Here is a 26,256-nt window from a genome sequence, read left to right as displayed (position 1 = left end):
TCAGTGCCTGCCCCTCCTGTCCCCTCACAAGAAGCTGTGGCTGCACTGAGGTCTCCCCTCAGTCTCCTCCAGGCTGAACAGACCAAGTGCCCTCAGCCACTCCTCACAGCTTCCCCTGCAAACCCTTCACCCCCTCATGGCTCCTTTGGACACTCTCACAGCTCAATGTCTTTGGTGTGTTGTGGCCCCAGAGCTGCCCCAGCACTGGAGGTGAGGCTGCCCCAGCTCAGAGCAGAGCAGGACAATCCCCTCCCTTGCCCGGCTCTGATGCTGTGCCTGATGCTCCCGGGACACTCTTAGCTCTCCTGGTGCCAGGGCACTGCTGGCTCAGGCTCACCTTGTCCTGACAGGAACTTCATTTGTACAGTATCTGTGCCAATGGCTGTAGGTGATATTATAGTATTGTGTATTAACACAGTTAAAGTTTCTTCACCCCAACAACCTGACAATATTTTCCTGAGAATTTTTTGGTTTAGTTTGTTTTACGTTGTGGTTTGGTGTGTTTTTTTTTTGTTTGATTGTTTGTTTGGGGTTTTTTGGGGTTTTTTTGTGTGTTTTGTTTTGTTTTATTTTGTTTTTTTCTTGTTGCTATTTTGTGGAATGAAGGGGGGGTTTTTGTTGTTTTTAGCTTGTTTTGATTTGCTGCCGCTGTTGTTTTTGTTGTTGGGATTTTTGTGGTCTGATTGGTTGGTTTTGGTTTTGATTGATTGATTGATGTATTGAATGAATTACAGATACCCTATTACTGATTTGGAATGCATAATAAATCTATGTCAGTGCTAAAAGTAGGGATGCTTCTTAGAGATAATTATACATGCTCAACTTTAGAGCTAAAGAGACAAAATGAATGGGCAAACAATGCCACTATGCAGTCCTAGGTTAGTTAAATTCATCACAGAAAATCTGTGAAAAAAAAATTAAACTGTGGTTTCATGTGTGTGCAGTGAATGATCCACACACTGATGAACTGAATGCCAAGGGAGATACCAGACAAAATATTCTTTATGGGTAAATAGCCTGCCTGAAAGACCTGGAAAAAGCCAGTGGGTATAACATAGCAAGAAGTTAGGTCACTTCGCATTGAGCCCATGTACCTGAAAGAAGCCACAAGAGTTTTACATCAGATTCCTAAGATTTTTTATAAATCTGGAAGATTATTTTGTAGTCAATAGTCTGAATATTCGCTCTGACTTTTCCAAATAATTTGTCTTCCAAACCGTTTACTGCCTTCATCTCAGCTCATTGTCTATTGCATACGTTGATCTCACAGCCAAATCTCCTTAGTCTGCTATGAAAACAGGTTTATTTCTTCCCTTCATTTATTTAGGATTTCCCATGTGTCTCCACGAGTTCCACCTTGATTTCTTTGATATATTCTTTTCACTGAGAAAGTTACTGCAAAATATACTGTTGTGAATTTATAACACAGTCTTTCTTCTGCACTAAATCCCTCACAATGCTGATGCTCTAAGGACAGAGGCAGATTGTTTCTTCTTACTGCAGCCACACCAGAGGAAAGGATTTCTATCCATAGGTAACAAAACTTTCTAGCTGTTCCTCTAAATTAGGTGCTTTTATGAGTATGTCTTAGCCAGCTCTTGGAAAAATGAATGGGAGCGGGTTATGTCTAAAATGCAATTGCTTTGGGGCTCTTTATTTTATAATTGAACCCACAGATCTGGTGATGGTAGATCTCTGTCCTTATGATACAGTTGTATAAAATGGTATAACCCAATTTCATGGTTTACTGCAATTAAAAAGGGTCATCTTGCACTGCTCAGGCCTCTATTTCCTTACCCCCACTCCCACCTAAACTGTGTGTACCACTGAACCCCTGAAGAGGTGACACATCTGGTCCTCGGACTGCAGAGTGCACTCAGTGCACTGAGCCAGCAGCAAACCAACCCCACAAAACAGTCAACAGTTTTTGTTGGCTTAACAAACTCCACCGACTCACTTAGGGGTCAAATGACTGCCAGATCTGTGCAATGGAGAGGATGAGACCACACAACTTGAAGGGCTGGAGAAAAAGTGGGAAAACGGGGCCGTAGAGAAAGGAACTTCCTCTTTTGGCAGCAGCAAGCTGTTAGAGCAGCTGAAGTGTCTGTCTGAACTGCACCCTCACCGTGCACAAAGGATGCCCACACGAGAAAGAGTGCAGCAGTGTGCTGTAAATCACACCCCTGAATACTTTGCAGTAACTTCACTTGAGCCATAACTCTTTTGTTCTGTGTTTGTTATCCAAATTCCCTCCCTGCAGGTAGGTAAGGGAAGCAGCTTCAGCTAATCCCCTTAGCATACCTATTGTCTGTCTAAAGTACAGTCATTATGTTCAACAAGCCTCCATTGTAACGAGTCTGGGAGAGAGAAGACACAATCCACTGTGAGTTGGATACCCTTTTGCCAGGGCATTCACAAATACAGAAAACCTGTAAGCTCACCACACCAATCAGAAATCCTAAATCTTACCCGTTCACCCCATCGCTGCATTATGTCAGAGTTCAAATTACAAGACATTGATTAGGTGGGAGAAAGGTTTGCCAGAGAACTTTTCTGGCTGAATGCACATACATTGCACAGCAGAACATGGCGGGCCCCTTATCTAATTAATTCTGTAATTAACAGACATTGCCCTGTTTTGGAGAGATCAGCCTTTTTGTGTGCGTAAGTAATGCCAGTGACTGGGACAGAAAATGTGAGTTTGAATTAAATTTTCAGTGACCAGTTTTGACCTATTCCCTTCAGTAATTAGCAAGAATATTCTACTAGAATCAATGGCTTAACAACAATAGAGGCAGCTCCAGGATATGACTATTGGGCTGTAAACAACCACTGCAGATGAAATAGAGTTATTTTCTAAGTCTATTGTGACTTGTTTATCACTGCACTCCCATGTCTCTTCCCAGAAGTAACTAAATATCATCTCTTCCAGGAAGAGCCCCCTCTAAATCACTTTTGTCGAAATGGGTTCGGCTACTTAAGCAGGGGAAAAATAGTTTTGCTAATTTGCCTCATTTTAGTTGAAATGATCTAGAGAGTGCTCAGGTGGAGGGAATATGATGTACTGTCCCCAGGCAGATGATGAGCTGTACCTCTTCACGGGCACAGCTATTTGCTGAGTACATTGTTTATCTCTGCTGCTGCAGTCTCCCAGGGAGACAGCCAGGGATATCTTCGGGGTAAAAAAGTTTTAAGGTGCAACTAGATATATATTGGATAAGCCATTAAAACATCATTTCATTTTAATGATTTGTATCTGCAAGAGGACATAAATTAGTAATGGCTTGTCAAACTTTACAGTTAAAGTTATTTAAAAAGACTTCTGAATACTACGTGTTTAAATATACAGATATGTATATACATATAGTCCCACACTTATATTACTACTGAAAGAGCTAACACCAACAACTACTTTTTTGTCTCGTACAAAAGAAATGGTTCACACATGTTGTCCAGCTTGAAAGTTTTCAAGAGAGCTGATGCCAGCAATTATTTTATGTTTCATGACGCATTCTTTCACTCTATATTTGGTTTTATTCATATGGAGTTCTCAGTGCAATACAAAGGTTTGTATAAGTTTTATAGGTTTGGAACTCCTAGATTTCTCCTCAAAGCATGCTGCTATTAACAGAGATTGCTTTAAAAAAAACAACAAAAACTTTTCCATAGCTGCTGCTTGCTCCTGAAATGCATAAAATTATTTCAAGGAAAGAAAAAAAAAAACCAAACCAACAATCTGTAAAGAGAAAAAATAATGAGAGGACACTAATTTTCCTCATTCTGAGTTGGAGGTATAATGTCTTTATAAGGTAATAATTAAAAAAATACAAAACAATGACTGGTGCCTTATCTGGACCTTCCAGCTGTACTTCCCCCTTTTGCATTAGCAGTGTGTGTTCTAAGGTTATGAAAAACCATGAAAATTGCGTCTTAAGAGGAGTTTTATTCTTTTTCCTAGGATTTGATTGAAACAGACAGCTACATTTTGTGTATATATAATTAGGCAGTAAAATAGGCTTTGAAGGCAGATTTCTGTTTAGTATGTGAGTCACACACACAACAGTCTTTCATTCAGCAACGAAAGACTGATCTTTTTAATGCCTCAACTCGCTCAACATGTTTTCTGAATGCTACATCTTGCAGTAAAAAAAAAAAAAAAAAAAAAAAAGAGAGAGAAGGGAAGGGGAAAATAAAAAGACAATCCAAGCAGATTTAAAGCCATATTTCTCTCTTTCTTTCTGTTTTTTTTTTTTTGCTGTTTCCCCAAATGAAAAACAATCTGAAAAGCCAATCTAGCTGGTCTGTAGTGATTTAACCTTATGACAAACTGATTTTTATCGTCTTTCTTTCCAGATTGTTGTCCAGGGCAGCACTGAATGCTGCACCAGCTCTAGGCGTATCTAATCCCTCTCATAAAAGGCCATTGTGGTTGTAAAACTGAGACCAATGGCTTTTTCATTCTCCACATCTCAGCCCTCCAAAGTTATGGCAATGGGGTCTCCTCTTCATGTTTTTCTTTTCAGATGCATAATTTCTCCTTTTAATAAGGCTAAAATAGAGAGAAATAAAAGGAACACAATCACATTTTCCTCAAAGCGCTTTCTATAAATACCTTCTGGATAACTGAACTTAGGGACAATTATCTGTATTCTGAGTTGTGACACAGTGTGAATATAACACACTATCCATGGAAGTTTCTGATCATTATGAAGTGAACATATTCTAATTTTGGGCACTGTGACTTAGGGCTTCATATTTTCTGCTGAAGGTCACACTGGCATTCTTATTCATTCTAAAGCCTAAGGATGCAATAAAGGCAATGCTCAATATCAGGACAGTTCCTGTACTTATTCCTTGCAAAGTAATCATGTAAAAGCAATTACCCACTTATTTTGTGCATTTGCAATGCATTCCTCTAAACAATATTTTCCCTAATTTATAATCCATATATCTGTACAAAGAACAACTAAAAAGGCTAGACAGCAAATATTCTCTGGAAAAAAAAAGAGCATTTTCCTTTTTTTTTTCCCCCACCTCCCAAAAGCCTTGACCTCGGTGCTAAATGTTTTCATTAACAATATGTTAACGGATTATATTTCAGAACTAGTTCACCATTTGGAACAGCAATATGACAGAGGTGGCCTGCATTTGATTACAAATTTTTATTTGACCTCAGAGGAATGCTTTTAACCAGCAAATACAAAGTGCTAGATAAAAAGATTTAGAACCATAAATAGTTCACATAAACTCATTTTTCCAAATAAAAAACCACTGCATTTTCATACCTGATTAATATTGATATACCTGCAGATATCTTGTTATATTACCACTAAAATTAAAACCCAACAAATCTGTTTAAATAACATAAAACATTGATTCAGGCAAAATATTAATACTTTTTTTTTTTTTAATTCTGAGAGCATTACATTTGTGGCCTTAAAATTACAGAAGTGTAAAATGAAGAACAGAAATTTTATAATAAGATACATATAATCTATTCCTCAATTTCAAATTTTGAGACAAAAGGAAGGAGAAATGTTTAGCTTGCAAAATAATATTCCATGAGCTAAAGCATGGAACAATTTGTAAGCATCCTTGACATTTAAATACAAGAAATCCTTTGGGCATTTTTGATGAATATGAGCCAGAATAGATTGCAGAAGCAGTGACCCTCACAGGACTTTTTCCAGGTTCCTTGTGGGAAGATGGTTGAAACAACACTTCTGGCTCCAGGACACCACAGACAACCTTAGGCTCCAGAACAATTCCTAAACATCTCCTAAGGACTCAAGACTTCTTGCATGAGAATTACAAAAAGTGCACCAGGTTTTTCTTTTTTCCACATCCCCGGCAGATCAAAGAACAAGACAAAAAGTCTGTTCCTATCCCAGCTTAAAGGGTTTGAAAAGCACAGAGCATTTTTACATAAGGCAGATAAAACTGAGCCCCCTGTGTGACTCTTGGGGCTTGCCATTCTTTCCTCTGGTCCCAAAGAAGACAGCAGTTGCAGTCACTGCAAGGTCTGCTTTAATAGCAGCTATTTGCAATACAGGTCTAAATCTAATGCAGATGTTTTTAATCACATTACACTTGATCTCAATATGCTTAACAAACACAGTCCTCAGGGCACCCTGAAAGGTAAGTAATGACTGTTACACGAAATTACAAGTGAGGAAGCAGAAGCTTTGTGATGAGAAGACCTGCAGGTTTCAAAGTCCAGACGGTGCACAGGCTCACCAGCTAAACAGACCACCTCTGCTTTCTTGCCTGGCACAAACAATGATACTTTTGAGCACACAACACTGCTTTAAAACAGACAGATGTGAGGTGTTCAGTTTAGCTACAATCACGACTTATTCCACTAATAAGAAGAATGATCAAGCAGATGTGATTATGTTACTTTCTTGTACCACCAGCTATGCTCCATGGCCCTTGCTGTGGTGCAACTCCTCGAAGTTTAATTTAAAAATATTGCAGTGTCATACACATATTAACAGAAGATCTCACTGAAATAATTTTGCATATTGTATAACATATTCTAGATCCCCAGGTGTTTTTCTACCTTTAGTGGGAAAATCCCATTGTAATGTTTTTGTTTGGTTGGTTGGTTGGTTTTTTTACTTGATATTCCTTACTTCTATCTTGGTACATTCCCTGGTGTTTTCTGTTTTTGGTTTGTTGTTGGTTTGTTCTTTGGGTTTTTTCAGTTTTGGGGGTTTGATTTTGTTTTGGTTTGTTTTGTTTTGTGGTTTGTTGTTGTTGTTGTTGGGTTTGTTTTGTTTTTTCATTTTCTTTTTCATTTACCAGGCATCTTTTTAAATTAAACTTTTGCAATCAGATCTCTGAAGAAAATATCTAAAAGCTGGATATGTTTTCTCATCAAATGTCAACAGTGCAGTTCTGCAATGCTCCGGCAGGTCCATGGAGAATGCAAACTCAAAATGAGTACATCTCACCTGATTGTGTTTCATCATCCACTAAAAAACATAGCTGTGTTACTTTTGGCTAAAGAAATCATTCATGTTTTTACACACACTTGTTGCTTTAGTTACTATTTCAAGGCAAGGTGGCCAAATTACAGAAGTTGTCATGCAATGACTGTGAAACAGCTGAGAACATACTGCCCCAATTCCCCTTCTTCTGTACTAAGCTTCCCTTTTTGTATTTACATTGTCTGTCGTCTTTACTCTCTCTCCTTCTCTTGGTCTCATCAGCTCCTCTCCTTCTCCCCTGCTGTCTTGCTCCCTGTTTCCTCACGCTGCTTTTAGAGCAGGTCCCTTCTTGTGCTGCTGAGGGTACAAAGCTTTCTTTGTGTTTCTCTCCTGCCCCAACAGAGCAAATGAAACAACAAAAGAGCAACAAGGACAGCCAGGAAAGCAAGAGGGCACAGTTGCTTGCTCTGGTACACACCCTAAGTTGTTAGGGCTATATTCTCTTCACTTGCAGCTTCAGTAGCTAACATATTCCGTTTGTTTAAATGCTTCTCATCCTGGTTATCAAAATTTTTGTTATTTGTCTTGTCCTAGAGGATAAGTTTTCTCCTTCCACACCTCTGCAGTTTTCAAACCTACTGGGTTTAAACCTACACCCAAACAAACTCTGATCCTTCTGTGGTGGATTTTCAGGGGTGGATTTTCAAAGGAGCTCCTTTCTGTCAAAACATAGCAGCATGTTTTCCTCACTCTTCCCCCGAGGATGATTTACCTAACCTTGGCTCTGAAATCTTTCAGAGTCATTCCTCACTTTACCAGACAGTACACATTCTCACTGTTAGTCACCTTTATCTTATTCCTGGTATAAGGTATCTGATCTTGTATCTGGCCTATTCCTTCTGCTTATTCAAAACCATGCTTCTTGCTTTCCTTTCACATTGGGAAAGTCCCTCTCACGTGCTTCAGCTGCAGACTCCTTATGCTTAACTGGCTACTCCTCTGCAAATTCCATTTCAAGACTCATCTTCCCTCTCCCTGGCCTGTGACTCCCAGCCTTTCCTCTAATAAAGCAATGCAATCCTATTCACTAAGCCTCAGTTTCATTTCCCCATGCTCATTTGTTCTCTTTGAAAACGTGAAGTATGGTACCCAGACTTTTGTATATTTTTTACCTTAGCAAGACTACAATATGGACATGCTGTCCTACTAAAATACTGAAACTACATCTATAATTTCTATTCCAAATTATAATCGACTGTGAAACATTAAGCTGAGGGTATGACAAGACTGTGACAGATTTCAACATTTATTGCTTGCTTCCCAGAACACACTCTCCATCATGAAAGAAATACATGCATTTAACGTTATCTGAATGTTTACACAAAGCACTACATAAATAAATATGCTGTTTAAATAACTTTAAAAACTGACTATCTATACAATGAACTAAAGGCTATACTCGTGTCTAGGTAAAAGATTTGTAATTAACATTGTACAGTGGAACTTCAGACAACTGAAAAAAGAAAAGACTTACAGGATCATTCTGTCCACTCAAATGTCAAGATGGAGTAACCAACCGTATTATTTATTTTCAGAGTTTTTTCCAGCATAATTTTCAAGTCTTATGCAATGGGACTTAGGAATTTCCTCTTCATTTATTTCTTCTGTATAATTAGCATATTTTACTGTAAGGATTTTTACTTATTTATTTTCAACTGTTGCTTTTCTCATTTCCTCTTTGCACTTACTCTTTTATTTTCCTTTCTTTTTTTTTTCTTTCCTCCATTTTCTTTTCCCACTTTTTTTTTTTTTGTTCTTTTTCATTCTCTTTTTTTGTTTTTTGTTTTCTTTTCTTTCTTTGTGCTCCCAGAAGTATAGTTTTTATCCTGTTTTCCTTTTACACTCCCTCTGTACCCCCAAATAAATACACATACACACAGAGAGACTCTTTCATAAATCATTCCATCTAGTTGTCAGGTCATCTTTGTTGCTCTTCTATAAACAACATAGCAACATTTTGTTTCCATATAGAACCTATATTTGTATGCTGAAACATCAGAGACACTGACCTCTAGATTAGGTATCAAACTGAGACTCCTTGTGAATATGCAGATAAATGTAAAATAGTCTACGGTCTGTTCTAAAGAAGAAGGAAACATTGTCAGATTTGCCTCTAGAAAAAGAAATGAAAAAAAAAAAAAAAAAAAAAAAAAGAAAGTGGTATCTAACAGAAGTATCTGGCAGTGTATAATGACTGCTCTGTAGTTTGTATCATCAGTTCCCACACTCTGGTCCATGGATCACTGGCAGTCAGCAGTGCTATAATAAATTACCCACAACTAATCTGCAGAGCCAGTAGCTTATGCACATCAATTGAAAGTTTGTCCATAATACTGTGGGATATTCCGAGGGTTCTAAGGATGCGCCAACTCAAAACTTTCGGATCCATACAATTTCCAGTGCCCTGCTTTCAAATCTTATTATGAGAAAACTTTTATGTGTGAAACACTGCATAGGAGAGAAACGCCACTCATTGTTTACATAATTAGTCTGATGAGAAATGGATTTTTGCCCTCTCTTCGGTGCAAAGTTGAAGACAAAGAGAACGGTGTGTCGTTAATCTTTGCAGACATGCTGTCCATAATGCCGAGATTGGAGGCCCGGACGCGTACCCGCGCTCCCCCAACTCGGAACGCGGGAACAAAGGGAGAAGTGGAGAGAGGCTGAATGAGGGGAGGCAGTTAAGGCTTTGCAGCACATGACGGCAGGACTAGGCGGCATTGCTGCAGTTTGGCCGGGCAGGTTTAACCCCGGCGATGTCAGCGGCGGCGGGCCGGGCGCGGCGCCCGCGCCGCTCCCCTCACGCGCGGCGCCGCCGCGGCCCCGCCGGCTCTCCCGGGGCCCGCGCGCGGGGGCACGGCGGGCGCGCGGCCGCCGCCCCGCCCCGCCCCCAGCGCTGCCGGCCAATGGCGGGCCGCGAAAGCGATTTCTGGCTCGCTGATTGGGCGGCGGCCGCTCAGCGCCCGGGGGAGCGGGCAGCGCGCGGCCGCGGCGGGGGCGGGAAGGAGGCTCCCCTCACGGCGCACGGGCCCGGCGGCACGGACCGCGGCCCGGCGGGGCCGCCGCCAGACAAAGGCACCCGCCGCCGTGTCCTGCGCAGCGTGTGCGGGGCATGTGTCTGGCGAAGATAAGACAAAAACAGAACCCCAAAAACAAAAACCGACAAAAACCAAGCAACCCTCCCAGCAAAAACAAAACAATAACAACAAAAAAACCGAACACGGACCGGTGGGGGGGGGGGGGGGGGAAGGGTGATCTGATATTTTTAGCGGTCTGCAGCTGAATCAATTAAACACGGATTTCCTGTTTTAGGCAAACATCACTAATTTATTGGCCTTTTGTCTGTCTTATAAAATGCGCAGAAATACAAAGTTGTAATTTAATTTGGTGAGCAGGTAGAAATTAAGGCGGAAAAGCCACTAAATCACCCAGCGGGCCCTAGCCGCTTTTTGAAATACTGACGTTCTCAACCTGACAAGACAATGTGAGTTAAGTGGTCCTTTTGCAGCCACTCATGGGAATCGGCTGCTGCAGATGCACCCACGGGCCGGTGAGCAGCCTTGCTGTAATTTCTGCCACAGAAATGGATAAATAAAAGCCTGCTTCGGTAGCCATGCGGTACGCCGGACAGGCTCCTTCCCTGCGGGCTCACGTACAAAAGCCAGGGGCGAGAGGGGAGGCTTCTCTCTGAAATCTGTGATCTAAGGAGGTTTTTAAGGATGCTTTACGCATCAGATGGCCTCTGTGGTTGGAGAAATGGCTCTTCCACTGACCGTTGCTTTCAAAAATTAAAATGATGGTGCAAGGCAGATAAAGCAGAGGCATTTTTGCAATCTCTCCCAGTGACTGTTCCTTGGCTAGTTAACAGACCATCTATTCAGAAGCAATTTTCTTTGGGCTGAAATTATGTGCTGACCGTAGCAGATCACTTCCCATAATACCCCTTCCCCCACCCAACGCTAAATACAAACCGTCTCCTACTCACTGTATAATAATGTGAAAATGACTGTAATTTTGCAGACGAGAAGCAGCCCAAAGTGAAACGTGTCTAAACAGAGGTCGATACTGAAAAAATCAGGGCCATTACCTAAATCTGAAAAATACATACTGTAAGGAAACAGGAATAGTGATCCACGACTAAGTAGATCAAAAGCTTGGTGTTGCTGATGTTAAAATTTTGCTAACCGGTAAGTGACATCACTCAAGAGCAACCTCGGGGAATCTGATTTTCGGTACCTTGTAACATTATGCATGCCCGCTCCCCCACAAGTTGCAAACGCTGGGCACAAGTGTCCCGTCCCTGGGGGGAGGGTGGCAGTGTCTCCAGCTTCCCACATCGCTGGGAAGTGGCCGCTCCCAGGCCTTCCTTGCGATTACCCCTGCCTTGTCCCAGCGCCTGGGCGGGAGGGCAGGGATGTATTCTCTCAGCTCAGCATTTCTTGTTTGTGCTACACACATGCCATGACTTTTTTTTTAATGCTTCCTTCCCCTCCCCCCCTCCTTTGTAATGGCTTAAACATTTATTGTGATCAAGGGCCTCCTTGACAATGAACATATCCCTGCTAATAAACCCTTCATTATCAGCCCCTGAAGGGTAAGTATTTTTACACAGGAGAAACGCAGCGGTCTCAGACCGGGCAGCCCCAAGGCCACCCAAGGCAGCGAGTGTTGGTGACCCCACTGCCCGCGGCGTGAGGGGCTCACGGCACCTGCAGGGAGCCTTTTCCCCGGGCTCTGGTCACTGGTGGCCATAGCGCGGCCGGGTGCCCGCCACGGGCGGGTTTTACCCCCGCAAGTCTTGTTTCACCTTCCGCACAGCCCCCGCAGCGCAGCCGGGTCTGAGGGGGGTTCGCTCCTCTGGTGCCTCTCCACTAATCGCTCCTTTGATGGGAAGTCTGCAACCTGGGGACGCTGACGCGCGTGATTTGCTCAGCTGGACGAAATCCAAAGAGGTATTTTGTCACCCTGTCATGGGTGTGCAGGACATCGTAAATGCCACGCTTTGACTTCTTGCCGGAAATTTTGACTTGGGCGATGCGTACGTTTGGCAAGAAAAACATCCCGTATCGATTTTCACAGGGAGATCACTCCCAGGGAGATCAAGGGGAAAAGGAAGGGGGAAGAAAAGTCAAAGAGAGGGGAAAAAAAAAAGAAAACAAAAAAAAGGAGATAGTGCTTAAAGGTATTAAAAGGAACGTGGTGTCTGCGGGGCCAGTGTCCCCCACCTCCGGACCCCTGTGCCCGCGGGCGGCGGCCACCCCATCCCACCCCGCCGTCCGCGAAGGGTTAAACGCAATTTAACGCAGTGGTGTAGCATAATGGCTCCCAACGTAAACAAAAGGAATGATTAAGGGGGATATTTTCGAGCTACACAAAGCCCGATAGGGAAGATTTGTGTTACTAATTCCTGTGAAAGGATGTTCACGTGGTAGTTATAGGGTCGCTGGCATTCACACTTCAGTGCGTGCGGCAGTAAATCAGCAGTCTGGAAACAAAAGGGTTATTTTCTGCTCCCCTTCCTTCCGAAAAAGAGGAAGGGAAAAAAAAAAAAAAAAAAAAAAAAAAAAAAAAAAAAAAAAAAGAAAGAAAGAAGAAAGAACGAATAAAACCCGACCTGTCTAACTTAAGCCATATTGTAAAAATGAACATGTAATAAAATACAAAAGGAGCTGAAAAAGTGAATGCAAGGAGAGTTGATCCGAGAGCGGAGCAGAGCCTCGGTGACCCCCAAGCAGAGGTGGGGGTGCTGCCCTATCCTGAACCTCCCCTCAGCCCCTTCCTCCAGACACTGTTTGCATTTCTCCTCCACTAAGCACGAATATAATCGCACATGTGTATCAGCAACCCTCTCTCGCTGGCTTCAAGCTGTTATAATTTTGAATGAGGGGGCATTTAAAAATTATGACTAAGATTCTAAATTGCCTCTTTGAAACCGGCACAGAAAAATCATTCATCATGGCTTCGAAAACTGCCCTGAAATTAAATTAAAACGAAATGAGGGAGTCTTCCTCCCGACGTGTGAGTCTTGGCAGAGCTACACTCCACCTTGGTTTTTTTTTTTTTTTCCCCTCCTCCCCTTCTCTTTTTTTTTTTTTTTTTTTTTTTTTCCCTTTCCTTCTTATTTCTCTTCCTCTCCCTAAGCCTTAAACGTTCTGTAGGATAATTGAAATGGGAAACACGATTTGTATCTGGCTGCAGCAAGGAGGCTCGGTGTAGACTGCGGGCTGCAGAGCGAGGGGCTCCGTGTGCGTGTGCGCAGTGTGAGTGCACAGTGTGTGTGTGCGGGGTACCGTGTGTGTGTGCGGGGTACCGTGTGTGTGCGGGGTGCAGTGTGAGTGCACAGTGTGTGTGTGCGGGGGTGCAGTGTGAGTGTACAGTGTGTGTGTGCGGGGTTCAGTGTGTGTTTGCGGGGTGCAGTGTGTGTTTGCGGGGTGCAGTGTGTGTTTGCGGGGTTCACTGTGTGTGTGCGGGCTGAGGGCTCCGCGCGGGTGTGCGCCGTACAAAGCGCGAGTGCGAGCGGGCGCCGGGGGTGCGAGCGGGTGCGTGTTTGTGTCTCTCGCCCTCGCCGGCAGGCAGGAGGAGCGCGGGCCAATCGCAGGGCCCGGTTTCATAAAAGCTGGGCGCTGATTGGCCGGCAGGGAAAGGGCATCGCGAACAAAGAAAAGTCCCTCTCAGGTACCGCGCGGAGCGAGGCTCCCACTCCCCCGCCTCGGCCGCTGCCGTGGGGGCAGCGCCCCTGTCCCCTGTGCCTGTGTGTCAGCCTGTGAGGGGACAGACACACATGCCGGGTTTGCCTCCTCTACCCAATTTTTATTTTTATTTTATTTTGGTTTCCTGTTTTTTTTTTTCTTTTTTTTTCCGGTCGTTGTTTTAATTTTGTTTCTAGAAAGAAAGGAAGGTTCATGATATCTGGTGCTCTCTTCCTCCAAACACAATAAATCTGTTGAAGACATTAGAATTTTTTTTCCTAAAATAAAAAGCGGCTGCAACAAAAACACACTCAATGCAGTTAGAAGGAAAAGGTCAACTCGATCCAATACAGACCGTAAGTACGGTTGCGTGGTGTGTCTATAGCACTTAGAGGGGATTTTTTTTTTTTTCTCTGCAAACGGGAGTGTTAAAGAGTTTTGGGAGTTGAGATAACTAAGGTTTTGGGGGACTTTTAAAGGAGGAAAAAACCCCCAAACAATTGCACAAACAGGGTGAGTTACTTGAGGGAAGTAGGAGGGTGAAAGCACTGTGGCCACACAAATCATACTTGACGGTGCACTTGGGGGGCGTTAAAGCATAGTGCCTTTTTTGGATTTTAACTAACCCAGGGCGGGGGGAGGGGGGAATAAAAGTGACACCATTACAGCCAAGTCTGCATTGCTTCCCCGCCCCCCCGGCCCCGGGAGCACCGCGCTCGTTAGCAGGAGCGATGGGGCACCGGCGGACCGTGGGCACCTCGCTTGTCACTCCGAGACACCAGAAACGCGAGGCTGCACCGGGGGGTGGGGGTGGGCTCGTCCGTCGGCGGCTGATGCCTCGGCCGCTTCCACCGCCGTCTCCTTCTGCCGGGCCTGAGGCGCAGGGGAAGGAAAGCCCTGAGGTAAACGCGCCCCCCGGGGAGGCGGCGGGGTGCCGGCGAGGCGTTGCTGGGGGGGACGGCGGGGCCGCAGCCGAGCGGCGGAGCCGGCGGCGCGGCGCGGGGCCGGGGCAGGGCGCGGCCCGCCCCCGCCGGGTGTGCGAGGGGCGGCCCCGGCCGCGCTCCGGCCCCGCCGCGGCGGCCAATGGAGCCCGCCGGCGTCACGTGACGCGGGCGGCGGGAGCCGCCGCGCCGCCCCTCCCCCGCCCTCCCGCCGCCGGCAATTCATTACGGCTTTTAGCTTCCCATCGCCGGCTAATTAAAAATACTAAGCTAAAGCTCCGAGACCGTCTGACTTGGGGAGGGAGGCGAAGGGAAGGGGAAGGGGGAGGGGGTGATAACGGTAGGCTGCGAGGTTTGCTGAGACAATAAGGTGGGAGCGATCTGTCCTGACAAAAAGGTCGTCTGCTTTATCTCCTCGGACTCTAATTACTGAATTACTTACCGCATGACTGACTAGCCCAAACTCACGGGTTTTTCGTTGTTATTATTTTTTTATTCCCCCCCGAGACAGCAATTCGAAACTGATACGTGCTTATGCTGATTTTTTTTTTTTAATTCCTATTTTTAAAAAGCGCTGATCTAAAATTGGTGGGGGAGGGACGGACGGGGACAGGCACCCCCTCCCCGAAATCTTACCCCTGGGAAAATTTAGTTCGTTTGAGAGCACGCAGTCCTCCCTCCACTCCCACAAAATGTTTTGATAACCGGTTTATCAGATCAGTGATTCCCCCCTCCCGCTCCTCCTCCTCTTCCTCGCCCCCCCGCTTCCCCCTCCCCCCGCCTCCCCCGCCCGTTTCCCCTCAAGTTACTTCAAGAAATCAGATCTGTCAGGACGGGCGAAAAAAATGCCACTTCCCAACTAACAGGCGGAATCCAGCCCAGATTTTCAGTCCTTTCTTCTTTTTTTCCTTCCTCCCTTTCACTAATTTATCCCGATGTTAGCACATTCTGTCTTGTAACACCCGGGCGCCTGTAGGTTTGTTTCGTGGGATCATTACTTACTGATCGGGATGGCTCCCAGGTCCGGGGCTGAAGACGGAGTGTGAAGTTGGGGAAACATTTTTTTTTTTCTTTCTTTAATTTTTTTTTTTTAATTTTTTTTTAATATTACTGTGATGATTATTACCTCTCGGTGCTTATTCAGGAAAAGCAAACAAACAAAAATCTGGTCCTTGATGCTTCACTTCTGAATGTGAAATATTACCTCCCAGCTCGTAAAGTTGTGAGGCACAGCATTTTTTTTTTTTTTTTTTCTTTTTTCTTTAAGCAAGGACGAAAAGAACCTAAACAAACAAACAAAAAAAAGGACTTCTAATCCGTGTGCCAAAGTAGGGGGAGATATGTTATTGACCGATTTGTACTGGCTGAGATGATACTTGCTTTCTACTTCTTGATCACTTGCTGTTTAAGTAAAATGAGGCACAGAGTTGTTGCTGAGACGAGTGGGAACAGCATTTTGATTTGCTGGTTTAATTAAAAATGATAAAGGATTAAAGGTAAGCATTATGCATATATATGTATAAAGATTTCGGCGGTCGACTGTAAAAGGGAGAGATCCCTTTAAAAATCGTTTTAACTAAGCTTTGTCAAACACACACTCATTTGCGGTCACTGAGGCCACCTTGGTGCAGATCACTTAAAGTGTATGTCTTAATCAGTTTCCTGTACAGTCAGTAATACTATATTTAACAGACCTAACAATTGTGTGACCTAGGAATACATTAGAGCTGCTTTTAGAACTGTTATCTTAAGGATATATTTTTAAAGAAAAGATATTTTTTATTTATTCTCATTTAAAAAAAATTAACCTACGGACTTTAATATTTTCCAGTAAACATTTGAGTTTGTAAGTTGTTGTTTTTAACAGAAGGTGTATTGTGGTAGGGAAAATGAGGTTTCCCACTTCCCTTAGCACTCTCCTCCCCCACCTCCCCGGGAGATTAAGTGGAAGGGGGATAAAAGATAATACAGGAGAGTCCCAAAACTTCAAGGATCTGGTTTAAAGCCACAAAATCCATGGAATGCAGCGAAGAGGGAATCCGTGTCCTTCCTTTTCTCCTTTTCGTGCCTAGGTGGTGGTCCAAGGGCTTAGATTACAACATGTGCTCCAACAGCTAGGCACCACTTCTATGACTGTATTTCCTGAACTTTGTGGATTTAAATAATGTAGATAATGCTTTTCTTCAATTTTTTTTTTTAATGGACATGGCTTTATGGATGTTGCCGTACAAGTAGATTAAATGTGCTCGTTACAAAAACACCACAGCCACTGCCTCTGCCTTAACAAATCCAAGAACCTGGCAATGGTGAATGTTTTTGCTCCCCCTTACCTTGCCCCCTCTTTATTGAGTGACGTTGTATTGTGGTAACACCCAGACAAGAAATACTTGACTATTTCCCTCCTCACAGGACAACGTGGATGTGGACTGCAGGTTGTGAGCCTAGACACACCTAGGGGAGGAAGACAAGAAGAGTTGAACTTAAGAGAGAGCCCAACGGAGATAAACGAATGTCCCCACATCTCCAAAGGAAAGTTCATCGGATTTTTACTCTAGAGATCTTATCTTCAGGATGTCATTGAACACTTCCACTGCAGGAAAAGGTGTGGATCCAAACGCAGTTGACACTTATGACAGTGGCGATGATTGGGAAATCGGTGTTGGGAATTTAATAATCGATTTGGACGCCGATTTAGAGAAGGACAGACAGAAATTTGAGATGAATAATTCTAATACCACCAGCAGCAGCAACACCAGCTCCAAGGATTGCGGGGGTCTGGCTTCCAGTGGGGCTAATGCTACCTCAGCCTTAGCTGATGGCCTAAAATTTGCTTCTGTTCAGCCCACTGCTCCCCAGGGGAATTCCTCTCACAAAGAGACTAGCAAATCAAAAGTGAAAAGGAGTAAAACTTCTAAGGATGCTAATAAATCTCTGCCTTCTGCTGCCTTGTATGGGATTCCTGAGATCAGCAGTGCTGGCAAAAGGCAGGAAGTCCAAGGGCGCCCTGGAGAGGCAACTGGCATGAATTCAGCACTGGGTCAAAGTGTGAGCAGTAACCCAAACGGCAATAATAACAACACCAGCAACACCACCACCGTTGCCTCTTGTGGGAAAAACAAAGAGGAGAAACCAGGTAAAGCCCCAGGCAGCAGAGGCTCCAAGCGGGATAAGGATGCAGGAAAATCCAGGAAGGACAAGCAGCATGACCTGCAGCAGGGCCACCCCAATGGCAGTGGGGGTGGCAACAGCCAAATTCCCTCTGGGCACCTCTATGGCTTCGGGGCCAAGGGAAGCAGTGGTGGAAGCAGCAGCCCCTTCCACTGTACCTCCTCTGCTGTGGGGGAGGTGAGCAAAGGCACCCCAGATTCAGGGTTAATGGGGAACTCTGTTTTGGTAAAGAAGGAAGAGGAGGAGGAGGAGAGCCACAGGCGAATCAAGAAATTGAAAACAGAAAAGGTAGGACAAAGCTCCTCTCCACCTCTTCTGTGTTTTCCCATGTCTATAATAAGTGTCCCATGAGTATCCCGTGACTGTATGTCTGGCTCCTCTGTCCTCTTTGCTGTGTATTTGTGACATGCGTATGTCCTTCCTCCTTCCCTTACCCAAAAAAAAAAAAAAGACCCAGAGACCCATTCGGAAGATACCATGTTTCCAGCTCTTGTGATTTCCTCTCCCTGCCTTCAGAGCTGGAGAACGTTTTTGTTTTGTCTGCTCGTTTTAACTTCTTGCCCAGAAGGAGAAACACAGAGATGGCCCTGGCTGAGCTGTGCCCAGTTGTAGGAGAGGGCAGCAGTACCAGCGGGAATGGCATGTGTTTGCAGGCTGGGGGTGCATAGCTGAGGCTCCAGGCGCAGCAGCTCCTGTGTGTGCTGATTCTCCCACAGCATCAGTGGGAGATTCGTGGCCATTCCTCTCCCAAGGTCTAAAGGAGCCCTTCTCCCTTCTCTGACCCGCTGCCTAGAGCGGAGGTTGTGCCTGGGGAGGAACAGGAGCTGTGGGCAGAGAGCAGGGCTGCTCCTCCTGGAGACGCAGGATGCTTTTTGTGCTGGGGGCTCCCGTGGCACCGCAGCCCAGAGGCCCCAGAAGCTGCTGTAGCCACTGGGAGGAAGGAGCCAGCACACAGGCAGTGCTGTTGTCTTCCTGGAAGGAGGATGCTGGGAGGAGGGAAATGCACCTTGTGCTGAGAATCGTGTGTGCAAAACAGCTTTTGGAACAGAGTGGAACAGTTTGTCTCCTGTCTGGGGGAGCTTTCCTCTCTGAGCCACGCTGGCTCGTGGATTTGAACTGCTTGTTTGTTGGGCGGTTGAAATGTGTGAAAGAAATCAGATGGGAGTGTGTGTTTTTATTCCTTTCTATTACAAGGATACTGTCTGTATGAATAGATGACTGCTACTCTATTCTTCGGGAAAGGTGGAGGGAGACCTTGTTGTCTTTTGTCAGCTGCTGGCTCCAGGATGTTCTGGTGTTGGTGGGAGTTCTGTCCCTAGGGCAGGAGCCGTCTTCTGAGGGTCCAGAGGGCGAGTGTTGGCCCAGGATTACAAGTATGGTAAATTCTACAGGTTGTTAAACAAAGAGAACCTGCTCTGCCTGAAAAATAAAGCAAGCCAACACCCTCTAAATGAACAGTCTCAGGGTGTTAGACGGTGATTGTATTGTCAGCTGTTGGTCCTAAATTACCTGCCTTTACAACTTCCCCGAGTGAATGTTCAGCCATGGGGAAACTTTCGGGTTGGTCCGTGTTAACAGTATGGTCTGCGAGCGCCTGAGAGGGCTGAAGGTCTCCGGGAAGGGGGAGTTATGTCTTCTTACGACTGGCTACCAGCTTTTGTACTTCAGTCATCAAGTTTTTGTAATACTAAGTCGACTGGAGAATTAGATTTGGGTGTTTGTGATACCAGATATTTGTTACTACTGGAAGATAATTCCAAGGGATTCTGTTCAAAGCAAGGAACAAATTAAATTTCATATTGTATGCATATTATTGCTTTAAAGATAGCATATCTATGGATGAATTTGAATGAGCCTTATGACCTTGTCTAAATGCAGATGAGAAAACCAGATCGCTGTGTAATTCATGTGTATATGTTTGCATTTTGATTTATGAAAAGTGCTGTTCATGGCAGAAAGGTGTCCAAAAATCTCATGGTCTCTTTATTAACTTAGTACAGTAGGCATTTACTTCTGTTGCCAATAGTCTTCAAATTGCAGTTCTCTAATCTGTTTTAACTATCTAGATAAATTGCCCTAATCCGGTCTTCACAATGGCTGTGGTTAAAGAGTCAGAGCCATTTGATTGGATTCAGTGGCTGCCTGGAATGTGGGAGGTACTGCCCTTTTGCAACCCCCTTAGCCTTTTAATCTCTCAGCCAAATGTTCACATTCAACAATTTTGTTTAGCTGGCAATCTGAACATTTCAGTATCTCAAAGGCTGCTGCCATGGCAACGGAGATTAGAGGGTGGTGTGGTTTCTCCCGTTGTTGTGTTCTTCCAACTCTCCAGTCACACAGGAAATCGTATGAAGAATCTATATACGTACGAGCGATCTTATGTGCAATGTAAATGGGACGGCGTGCAAACCCGGAGCAAACACGTATGGAGGAGCTGAGCGTCGGGCACGGTCTGTGTGTTGTGGATGCCGCTCCAGGAGGAGGTCTGGAGCCCGCATTTCCAGCGACACACCGACTTCAGCAGGCTCTGCACATCACACCCCTGCAGCCCTGGCCATTGTCTGCCACAATGGTGTGATGCTTGCTGTCTTAACTAACGTCCCTTAGCGGTGCCCTTAGCCAAGAATGTTCCCTTTTCAATAACAACAACAACAACAACACAACAACAACAACAACAACAACAATAATAATAATAATAATAATAATAATGATGTAGCTTGTTGCTGATAGTGGTTGATACTTTTAAGTCCAGCCAGTGGCAATATTAGTAACATTCCAGTGTTTTTTGTTTGTTTTCTCTTTTTCCAGCCCCCCTCAAGTGATTAATCATCATTGGAAAGAATTCTTTAAAGGTTTTAGATTGCTGAAGTGCTACTGCTTTGACTGTTTATATGCTAAAACATATATGCCATACTTGCACAAAGCAACTTGTTTATTTTATCTGTAGATAAATACATAATTTTCAGCCTGCATGTTGAAATCAATGTTCAGTTACCTTACTGTTGAGCGAGACATGCCTCATGAATTTGGAAGTTTCATTTTAGAATCAAATGAGTTCGTGACTGCTGATTCAAAATCTACATGTTTTTGTATGTAGTGTGGAATATAATACTGCATTTGTTTACTATTTCTGAAAACCTTGGAGCAGATTCCCAGGAGTTGTAGTCACTGTTTAGCTTTCACAGCATGCTTCAATTCTATTTTTAGTCTATTTATTATGTTTCCTTGCTGCAGAGAGTCATGTAAAACATGATAAATTGGATCTTATGAAGCCTAATTAAATCAATGACTGTGTTCTACTGGCTCTTTTATGCAGAAACCGCAAGTATGTTGTAAAAGTCGCCACTCCCCTAATATGTGGATAAAGTCAAAGTGTGCTGTAATGCTAAGATGTTTGAGCTATATTTGTGCAGTCCATTTTGTGGCTAAGCCACCAGTGACATGTCTGAATAAGTAGCTTTGACAGGTAGGCTAACCACTCCTAAGATTTTTGGTGTTAAAACCTGTCTCCATTTTCCATTTCTCATCCATACTGTTTTTAGCACAGTTACTGACTGTTTGTCAGCATGAACTCTTCATCTGTTCCAGCTAAGTTTTTTGCATTTTTAACAGCTGTTACATTGAAAAGTGTTCAGAATAGCTACAGAATTTGCTTTGTGTGCATTGTGAGGAGATTTTGGAATTCATTCAGTCATAATTTACTCTGAGATATGGGAAAACTTTATTTGGTACGTGAAAATCAGTATGTTTACATGAAATTAATGCGGAAGATACAAAGCTGTAATCAGAAGGGTTTTATTACTGTTCTAAATGTATCAGTCTAGTGATACTACAGGATGGATTTTTTATCTCTTTTTTAAAAATTATTTTTAGTTTAGGGCTTCTCATTAAGACTGCATTTGACATATGAAGGTTGTCTTTAGTGAATTAACGTGTTGCTAGTATTATTTATTTTATCTTCACTTTCTTTGTTTAATTTTGGCATTAGGGTCTGAGAGTGTTTTGTACACCATCAGGAATCTCTGGGTGAATTTTACCTATTGATGTAAATCATTTAAGTGCATGCTTTGATTAATGATGTTATGGAGATATGCTACTTCATGTACTTTTCTTGCCGGCCTTGTGTGTAGTTTATTCACTGTGAAATAAAAGGGCAGGGAGGTCACTTGCTGTAATTAAAGAACAAAGTCTATTGTTGTTTGACAGCAAACTGTTTTGAAAGCTACATAGGGGATTTAGCTGTTAAAAACATTGATAAGTATGGGTGTCTAACAATAAGCACAGCTCAGGCTTCTTAAAGTTCTGTAGTGCTGTCTAGTAGTGTGACGGTGCTTTTTGAGCTGGGTGAAGAGGTGCTGCCCTTTGGCCGAGGAAAGCTTTCCGTGTGAACCTGCTGACCTCTGCCAATATGTATGACCAGATCTTCCATTGAATTCCTGTGCAAAGCAAGAGTTAGTGTAGCACAATGGAGGCTGGTCTAGAACATCTATCAAACAAAGTGGGGAAGATGATAAGCATATTCGGAACTACTGGAAAAATATTTCACTTTGGGCATTAGTAATTTTACAATTTTAATAACTTCATAAATACCCAGTAAAGAGGAAAGGATTGATTGTCCAGATGTCATGAGGTTAACCGTGTTCTCCATGTTAGAGGGCTTTCCTGCAAGACTGTTTTAATTATAGCTATATAAAGACTTGTTTTTCCAAAGTAGCATTTTATAGTCCAATAAATGAAATGTATGTTAAAAGTGCTAAGCAAAATCTCCCGTAACCATAGAGGTGTTCAATAACCAGATTCAAGCAACATGGAAAGTACCATCTGTTTCTAGTTTTCAGCATAAGCCCAGGAATTGAAAAACTGAGATTTGCTTGTATTTTTCCGACTCTCTTTCTTTTTTTAATTATTATTATCATTATTTTAAAAAGTTCACCTGGCACTTTATAGAAGCTTTCTGAAATGCAGTAATACAGGAGAGACTGTGAAAACACATGTTCGTACATACAGTTAACCAGTTCCACTTCTATTTAAAGAGATTTCCAGAAGCTCAGTCATTGAAGAATTTATAATAGTGAATCACCTCCTGCAGGCAAACACAATAAGGGTCAGTTCTTCAAAGATCTTACTATTGAGGTAGGACCTGATTTACTCTTTCCTTAAGAAGTAAAACCAAGGGGGAAAAATCCCCACAACCCCCCTCCCATAACAACAACCAAAAAAACCCACCCCTGCCTCTCAAAGAATAACTTTAGCAAGCTCTTATCAGACACCTAATTGCATATGATAAAACCATTGACTACATTTTTCCATGCAGACTTTACTGCTGTTCAGAGAAGTGTTCTAGAATTGTTGATAGGGAGAAAATCACTCTTTTAAAGATAAGTTGTTCTAAACTGTTAGGCAATGAGATTCTTGGCTGCAGCCTATGAGCCCTGGATAAAACGCCATCCGGCCTTTGTTTGAGGTCTTTTACTGAAGCTAATGACTGGTCTTGTGCCGCCCTGAGATAAATGACATTATCTCTGAGTGGTCTGACAGGAAACAGACATGTTAATGGTGGAGCTGCGGGGAGGATCTGCTGTAGTTCTGACAAAAGAGTAAAGCTTGGACCCCTGGTTGTGATCATTAACACAGAATGCATTCCTTCATAATTGGAAAGCTATTTTATCGACAACAACGTAAATCACAAATCTGAAATCTGCAGGCTTTTTTTTTTTTTTTTTTTTTTTTTTTTTTTGTGCTAAACCTGGTGCCTTTTTTTTTTTTCCTCTACCATATAAGAAATGGATTATCTCCACATACTGACATTAGTGGGAGAGTCTGGGGTCTGCTTTATGTTAACTGGACACATCCTTTGCACACTCAATCCAGGTTCCCCTTTATGTACCCTGTGTTATCCATGCGATTTGTATTTCTGAAAGAATAAAAAAAATCCTCTGTGTTTCTTCACATCCTATACTCTAATTGATACATATGATATTGAGCATATTTTACAAGCACCATCAGGAGTATCATGGCAGAAGTACTAACATTTCAGCTGTCCTTCACCTTTACTTCCATTTTTGGATAAGGACATATATATATTTTGGATTTCTGTCACCCACCCTTGAAAAAGGTTAGATTTCTTCTGCAGCAGTTTAGGCAGTTTTGTGTTATTGCCACATGTTCCATATTTCTCACAGAATTCACTTTTTGAATGGCATGTTCCAGATTTGTTCCATGGTATACAGTTGGAATTGCTCAATGTTAGAGTTTACTGTGGTCTGAGATATTTTGCACAAATGATCCAACAATCAGGTTATTGTTTTTATGGTATTCTTAACCTATCACCTTTATATTGTACCTATATGATGTTCTAATGCATTTAGTGATATATTGCCATGTTGCCTGAATTGGCTGGAGATTGTCTGATTTCCTAACTATGCTTCATTTTTTACACCAGAAATACATCTTGCTGGAGTCCTCAGATGGACTCACACCTGTGGATTTGTGGTTTGCTTTCAACTGAAGGGCTGACCATATCTTTGCTAAAAAACAGCAGTTTTTTTACTGTGTTTACATATCAAGCAGTTATTTTTTATTTCTTAACAATTACAGAATACATATGGATATTCAGAAAAAAAAAAAAAAAAAAGTGGTCTAGTACATAACGTTTCCTGTGAGGTGAAAGACAGCAAAAGAGTTTTTTCTGAAAATTTATGATGATGTTGAAATTGCAAAAAGTAAATACCCTTCTAAAAAATAAGTAATGTTCATATATATATATATATATATATATATATATATATATGTATTTTTATAAACCTTTTTCTTTTTCTCTCTTTGTACCCTTATTTCTACCTGGTGCAGCTCTTTTTCAGTGCAGTCTTTCATCAAAGTGAACAGTAACACAATATATAATTTTTTAATTTGCTTAAAAATATATTTGAAATGTGATAATCTTAATAAATATAATTGCCAGTTGTTATAGCAGGATTTGAGGAGTTTTCTTAAATGACATTTTAAATCACGATATTTTAAAAAATTATTCTTGTGTTCTTCATTTAATACCACAATTTACTAAAGGCAATGAGTAGCCATTTGGGGAAAGAGGTCAGAGAATGACTTTTGGTTGTGCTGTAGGATTTCAGTAAGCACTCTGTTGTACTTTCTCTTTTAACTCTTACAAAATGTTCTTGGCAATTGGAACAAAGCCTTTACATTTGAATGAAAGGTTGTAAAACTATTCAGAGTGACTTGACTGGCAGGCAGGTCCTTTGTAATTTTTTTTTTTTTTTCTTTTTTTGAGAAAGCTGAGAGAAACATCAAGGAGTGGAAAGGTAGCTTGCTCTGATGCCCCATGTACACGTATGCTTCCATAATATAAATGCTTATGTATGTATAACACTGCTTGATTAAACAGTTTGAGTGTTCAGGGCAAATTGCATGCAGTGAATTAGGAATCACACCTGTATAGGAAGGTTTTCCAGCTCCAGGGTCACTATGGTGTTAGGAATTAAATGTGCAGCTCTTTGTTTCACTAATTTTGAAGTGAAATTGTGCTACATTGAATTGTATGTCTTTTATGATAAATTGTCAACCTATCTTCAGAAAAAAACCAAAACATTTGGTTCCCTTATCTTCTCACAGCTTCTGATTCTTTCTAGCCTAAATCTCACTTTTGTGCACAAACACAGCTTGGCTGAGGTGTTTGTCTCCAGAGAAACTCCACCAAATAATACTGGAAGGAAAATGACCTCATGAGGATGTTTGAAGTGTATGCCAATAGTGGCATGTGAATGCAGTTTTTGCAGTCAAAAGAGCAAACTAAAATCTATGGATTGTGGTTCCTTGGTGTTTTCAAAACACTAGCATTCTAGTTGTTGAGTTGTCTTGTCATGTTAACCAAGAAGCAGATGGTATAACACCACAGAAGTGTATTTTTAAAGAAAGTTTAGAGGTTTTGATGTGTTTTCTTTTCCTCTTATTTCCCTGATGGCTTTTTTTTATTGAAGAGTAACATGAGGAGACCTGGTAGCAATTTTATTGCTTTCCCATAACAGTTTGAAATAATAGGTTGGTCTTTGGTTGCCAGATAAATTTCTACCAGTCAGCTTGATTCTGTTTTTTATCATGTGGCAGTGGAATATAAAAAGTATATGTTTGTAGTTTGCCCTCAGAAACTGGCTTTTTTTTTCCATGCTTCAATTAGCAACAGAAGACTAAGCTCCAATTGGTCACACTTTCGTAAACTCTGAGAGCTTGCTTTCTTCATTCTGATGAAAGAAAGAGCCAAGTTTAGACTGTGTTTCCCAGGAAATTTTGAGGCACATCTGGCCTCTTTAACTGTGTTCACTAGACAGTTTGATTTTGCACACATTTAGTCATTTGCATTATCCATTGAATTAATTCAGGGGTTTTGTTAAGCCCATCCCCCCTGCAGCACAAGTTCATGCTATTCAAATGCCACCTTTATTGATGAAATTC

At 42.5% G+C, this 26,256-nt stretch overlaps 1 protein-coding gene across 5 annotated transcripts in view; it reads left to right on the top strand.

Annotated features, from left to right (window-relative positions):
* Positions 1–13,553: 13,553 nt before the first annotated feature.
* Positions 13,554–26,256, top strand: part of ZNF608 (zinc finger protein 608) — a gene marked incomplete at its 3' end in the record, with an annotated part of 83,202 nt that continues 70,499 nt past the window's right edge. The window contains exons 1-2 of one of the 5 annotated variants that reach the window (XM_079331583.1): positions 13,554–14,037; positions 17,032–18,078. In XM_079331583.1, coding sequence (XP_079187709.1) covers positions 17,194–18,078 — 885 coding nt within the window. In that variant the 5' untranslated portion in view covers positions 13,554–14,037; positions 17,032–17,193. Of the gene's footprint in view, positions 14,038–14,071; positions 14,584–15,583; positions 16,119–16,729; positions 16,789–17,031; positions 18,079–26,256 lie in introns of those variants that run through there. The other 4 variants (XM_079331579.1, XM_079331580.1, XM_079331581.1 and 1 more) reach the window with 4 other exon arrangements.

The sequence above is a fragment of the Erithacus rubecula genome (genome assembly GCF_903797595.1).
Source record: "Erithacus rubecula genome assembly, contig: SUPER_Z_unloc_5, whole genome shotgun sequence".
Taxonomy (NCBI): domain Eukaryota; kingdom Metazoa; phylum Chordata; class Aves; order Passeriformes; family Muscicapidae; genus Erithacus; species Erithacus rubecula.
This window is presented reverse-complemented; position numbering and strand designations above follow the sequence as displayed.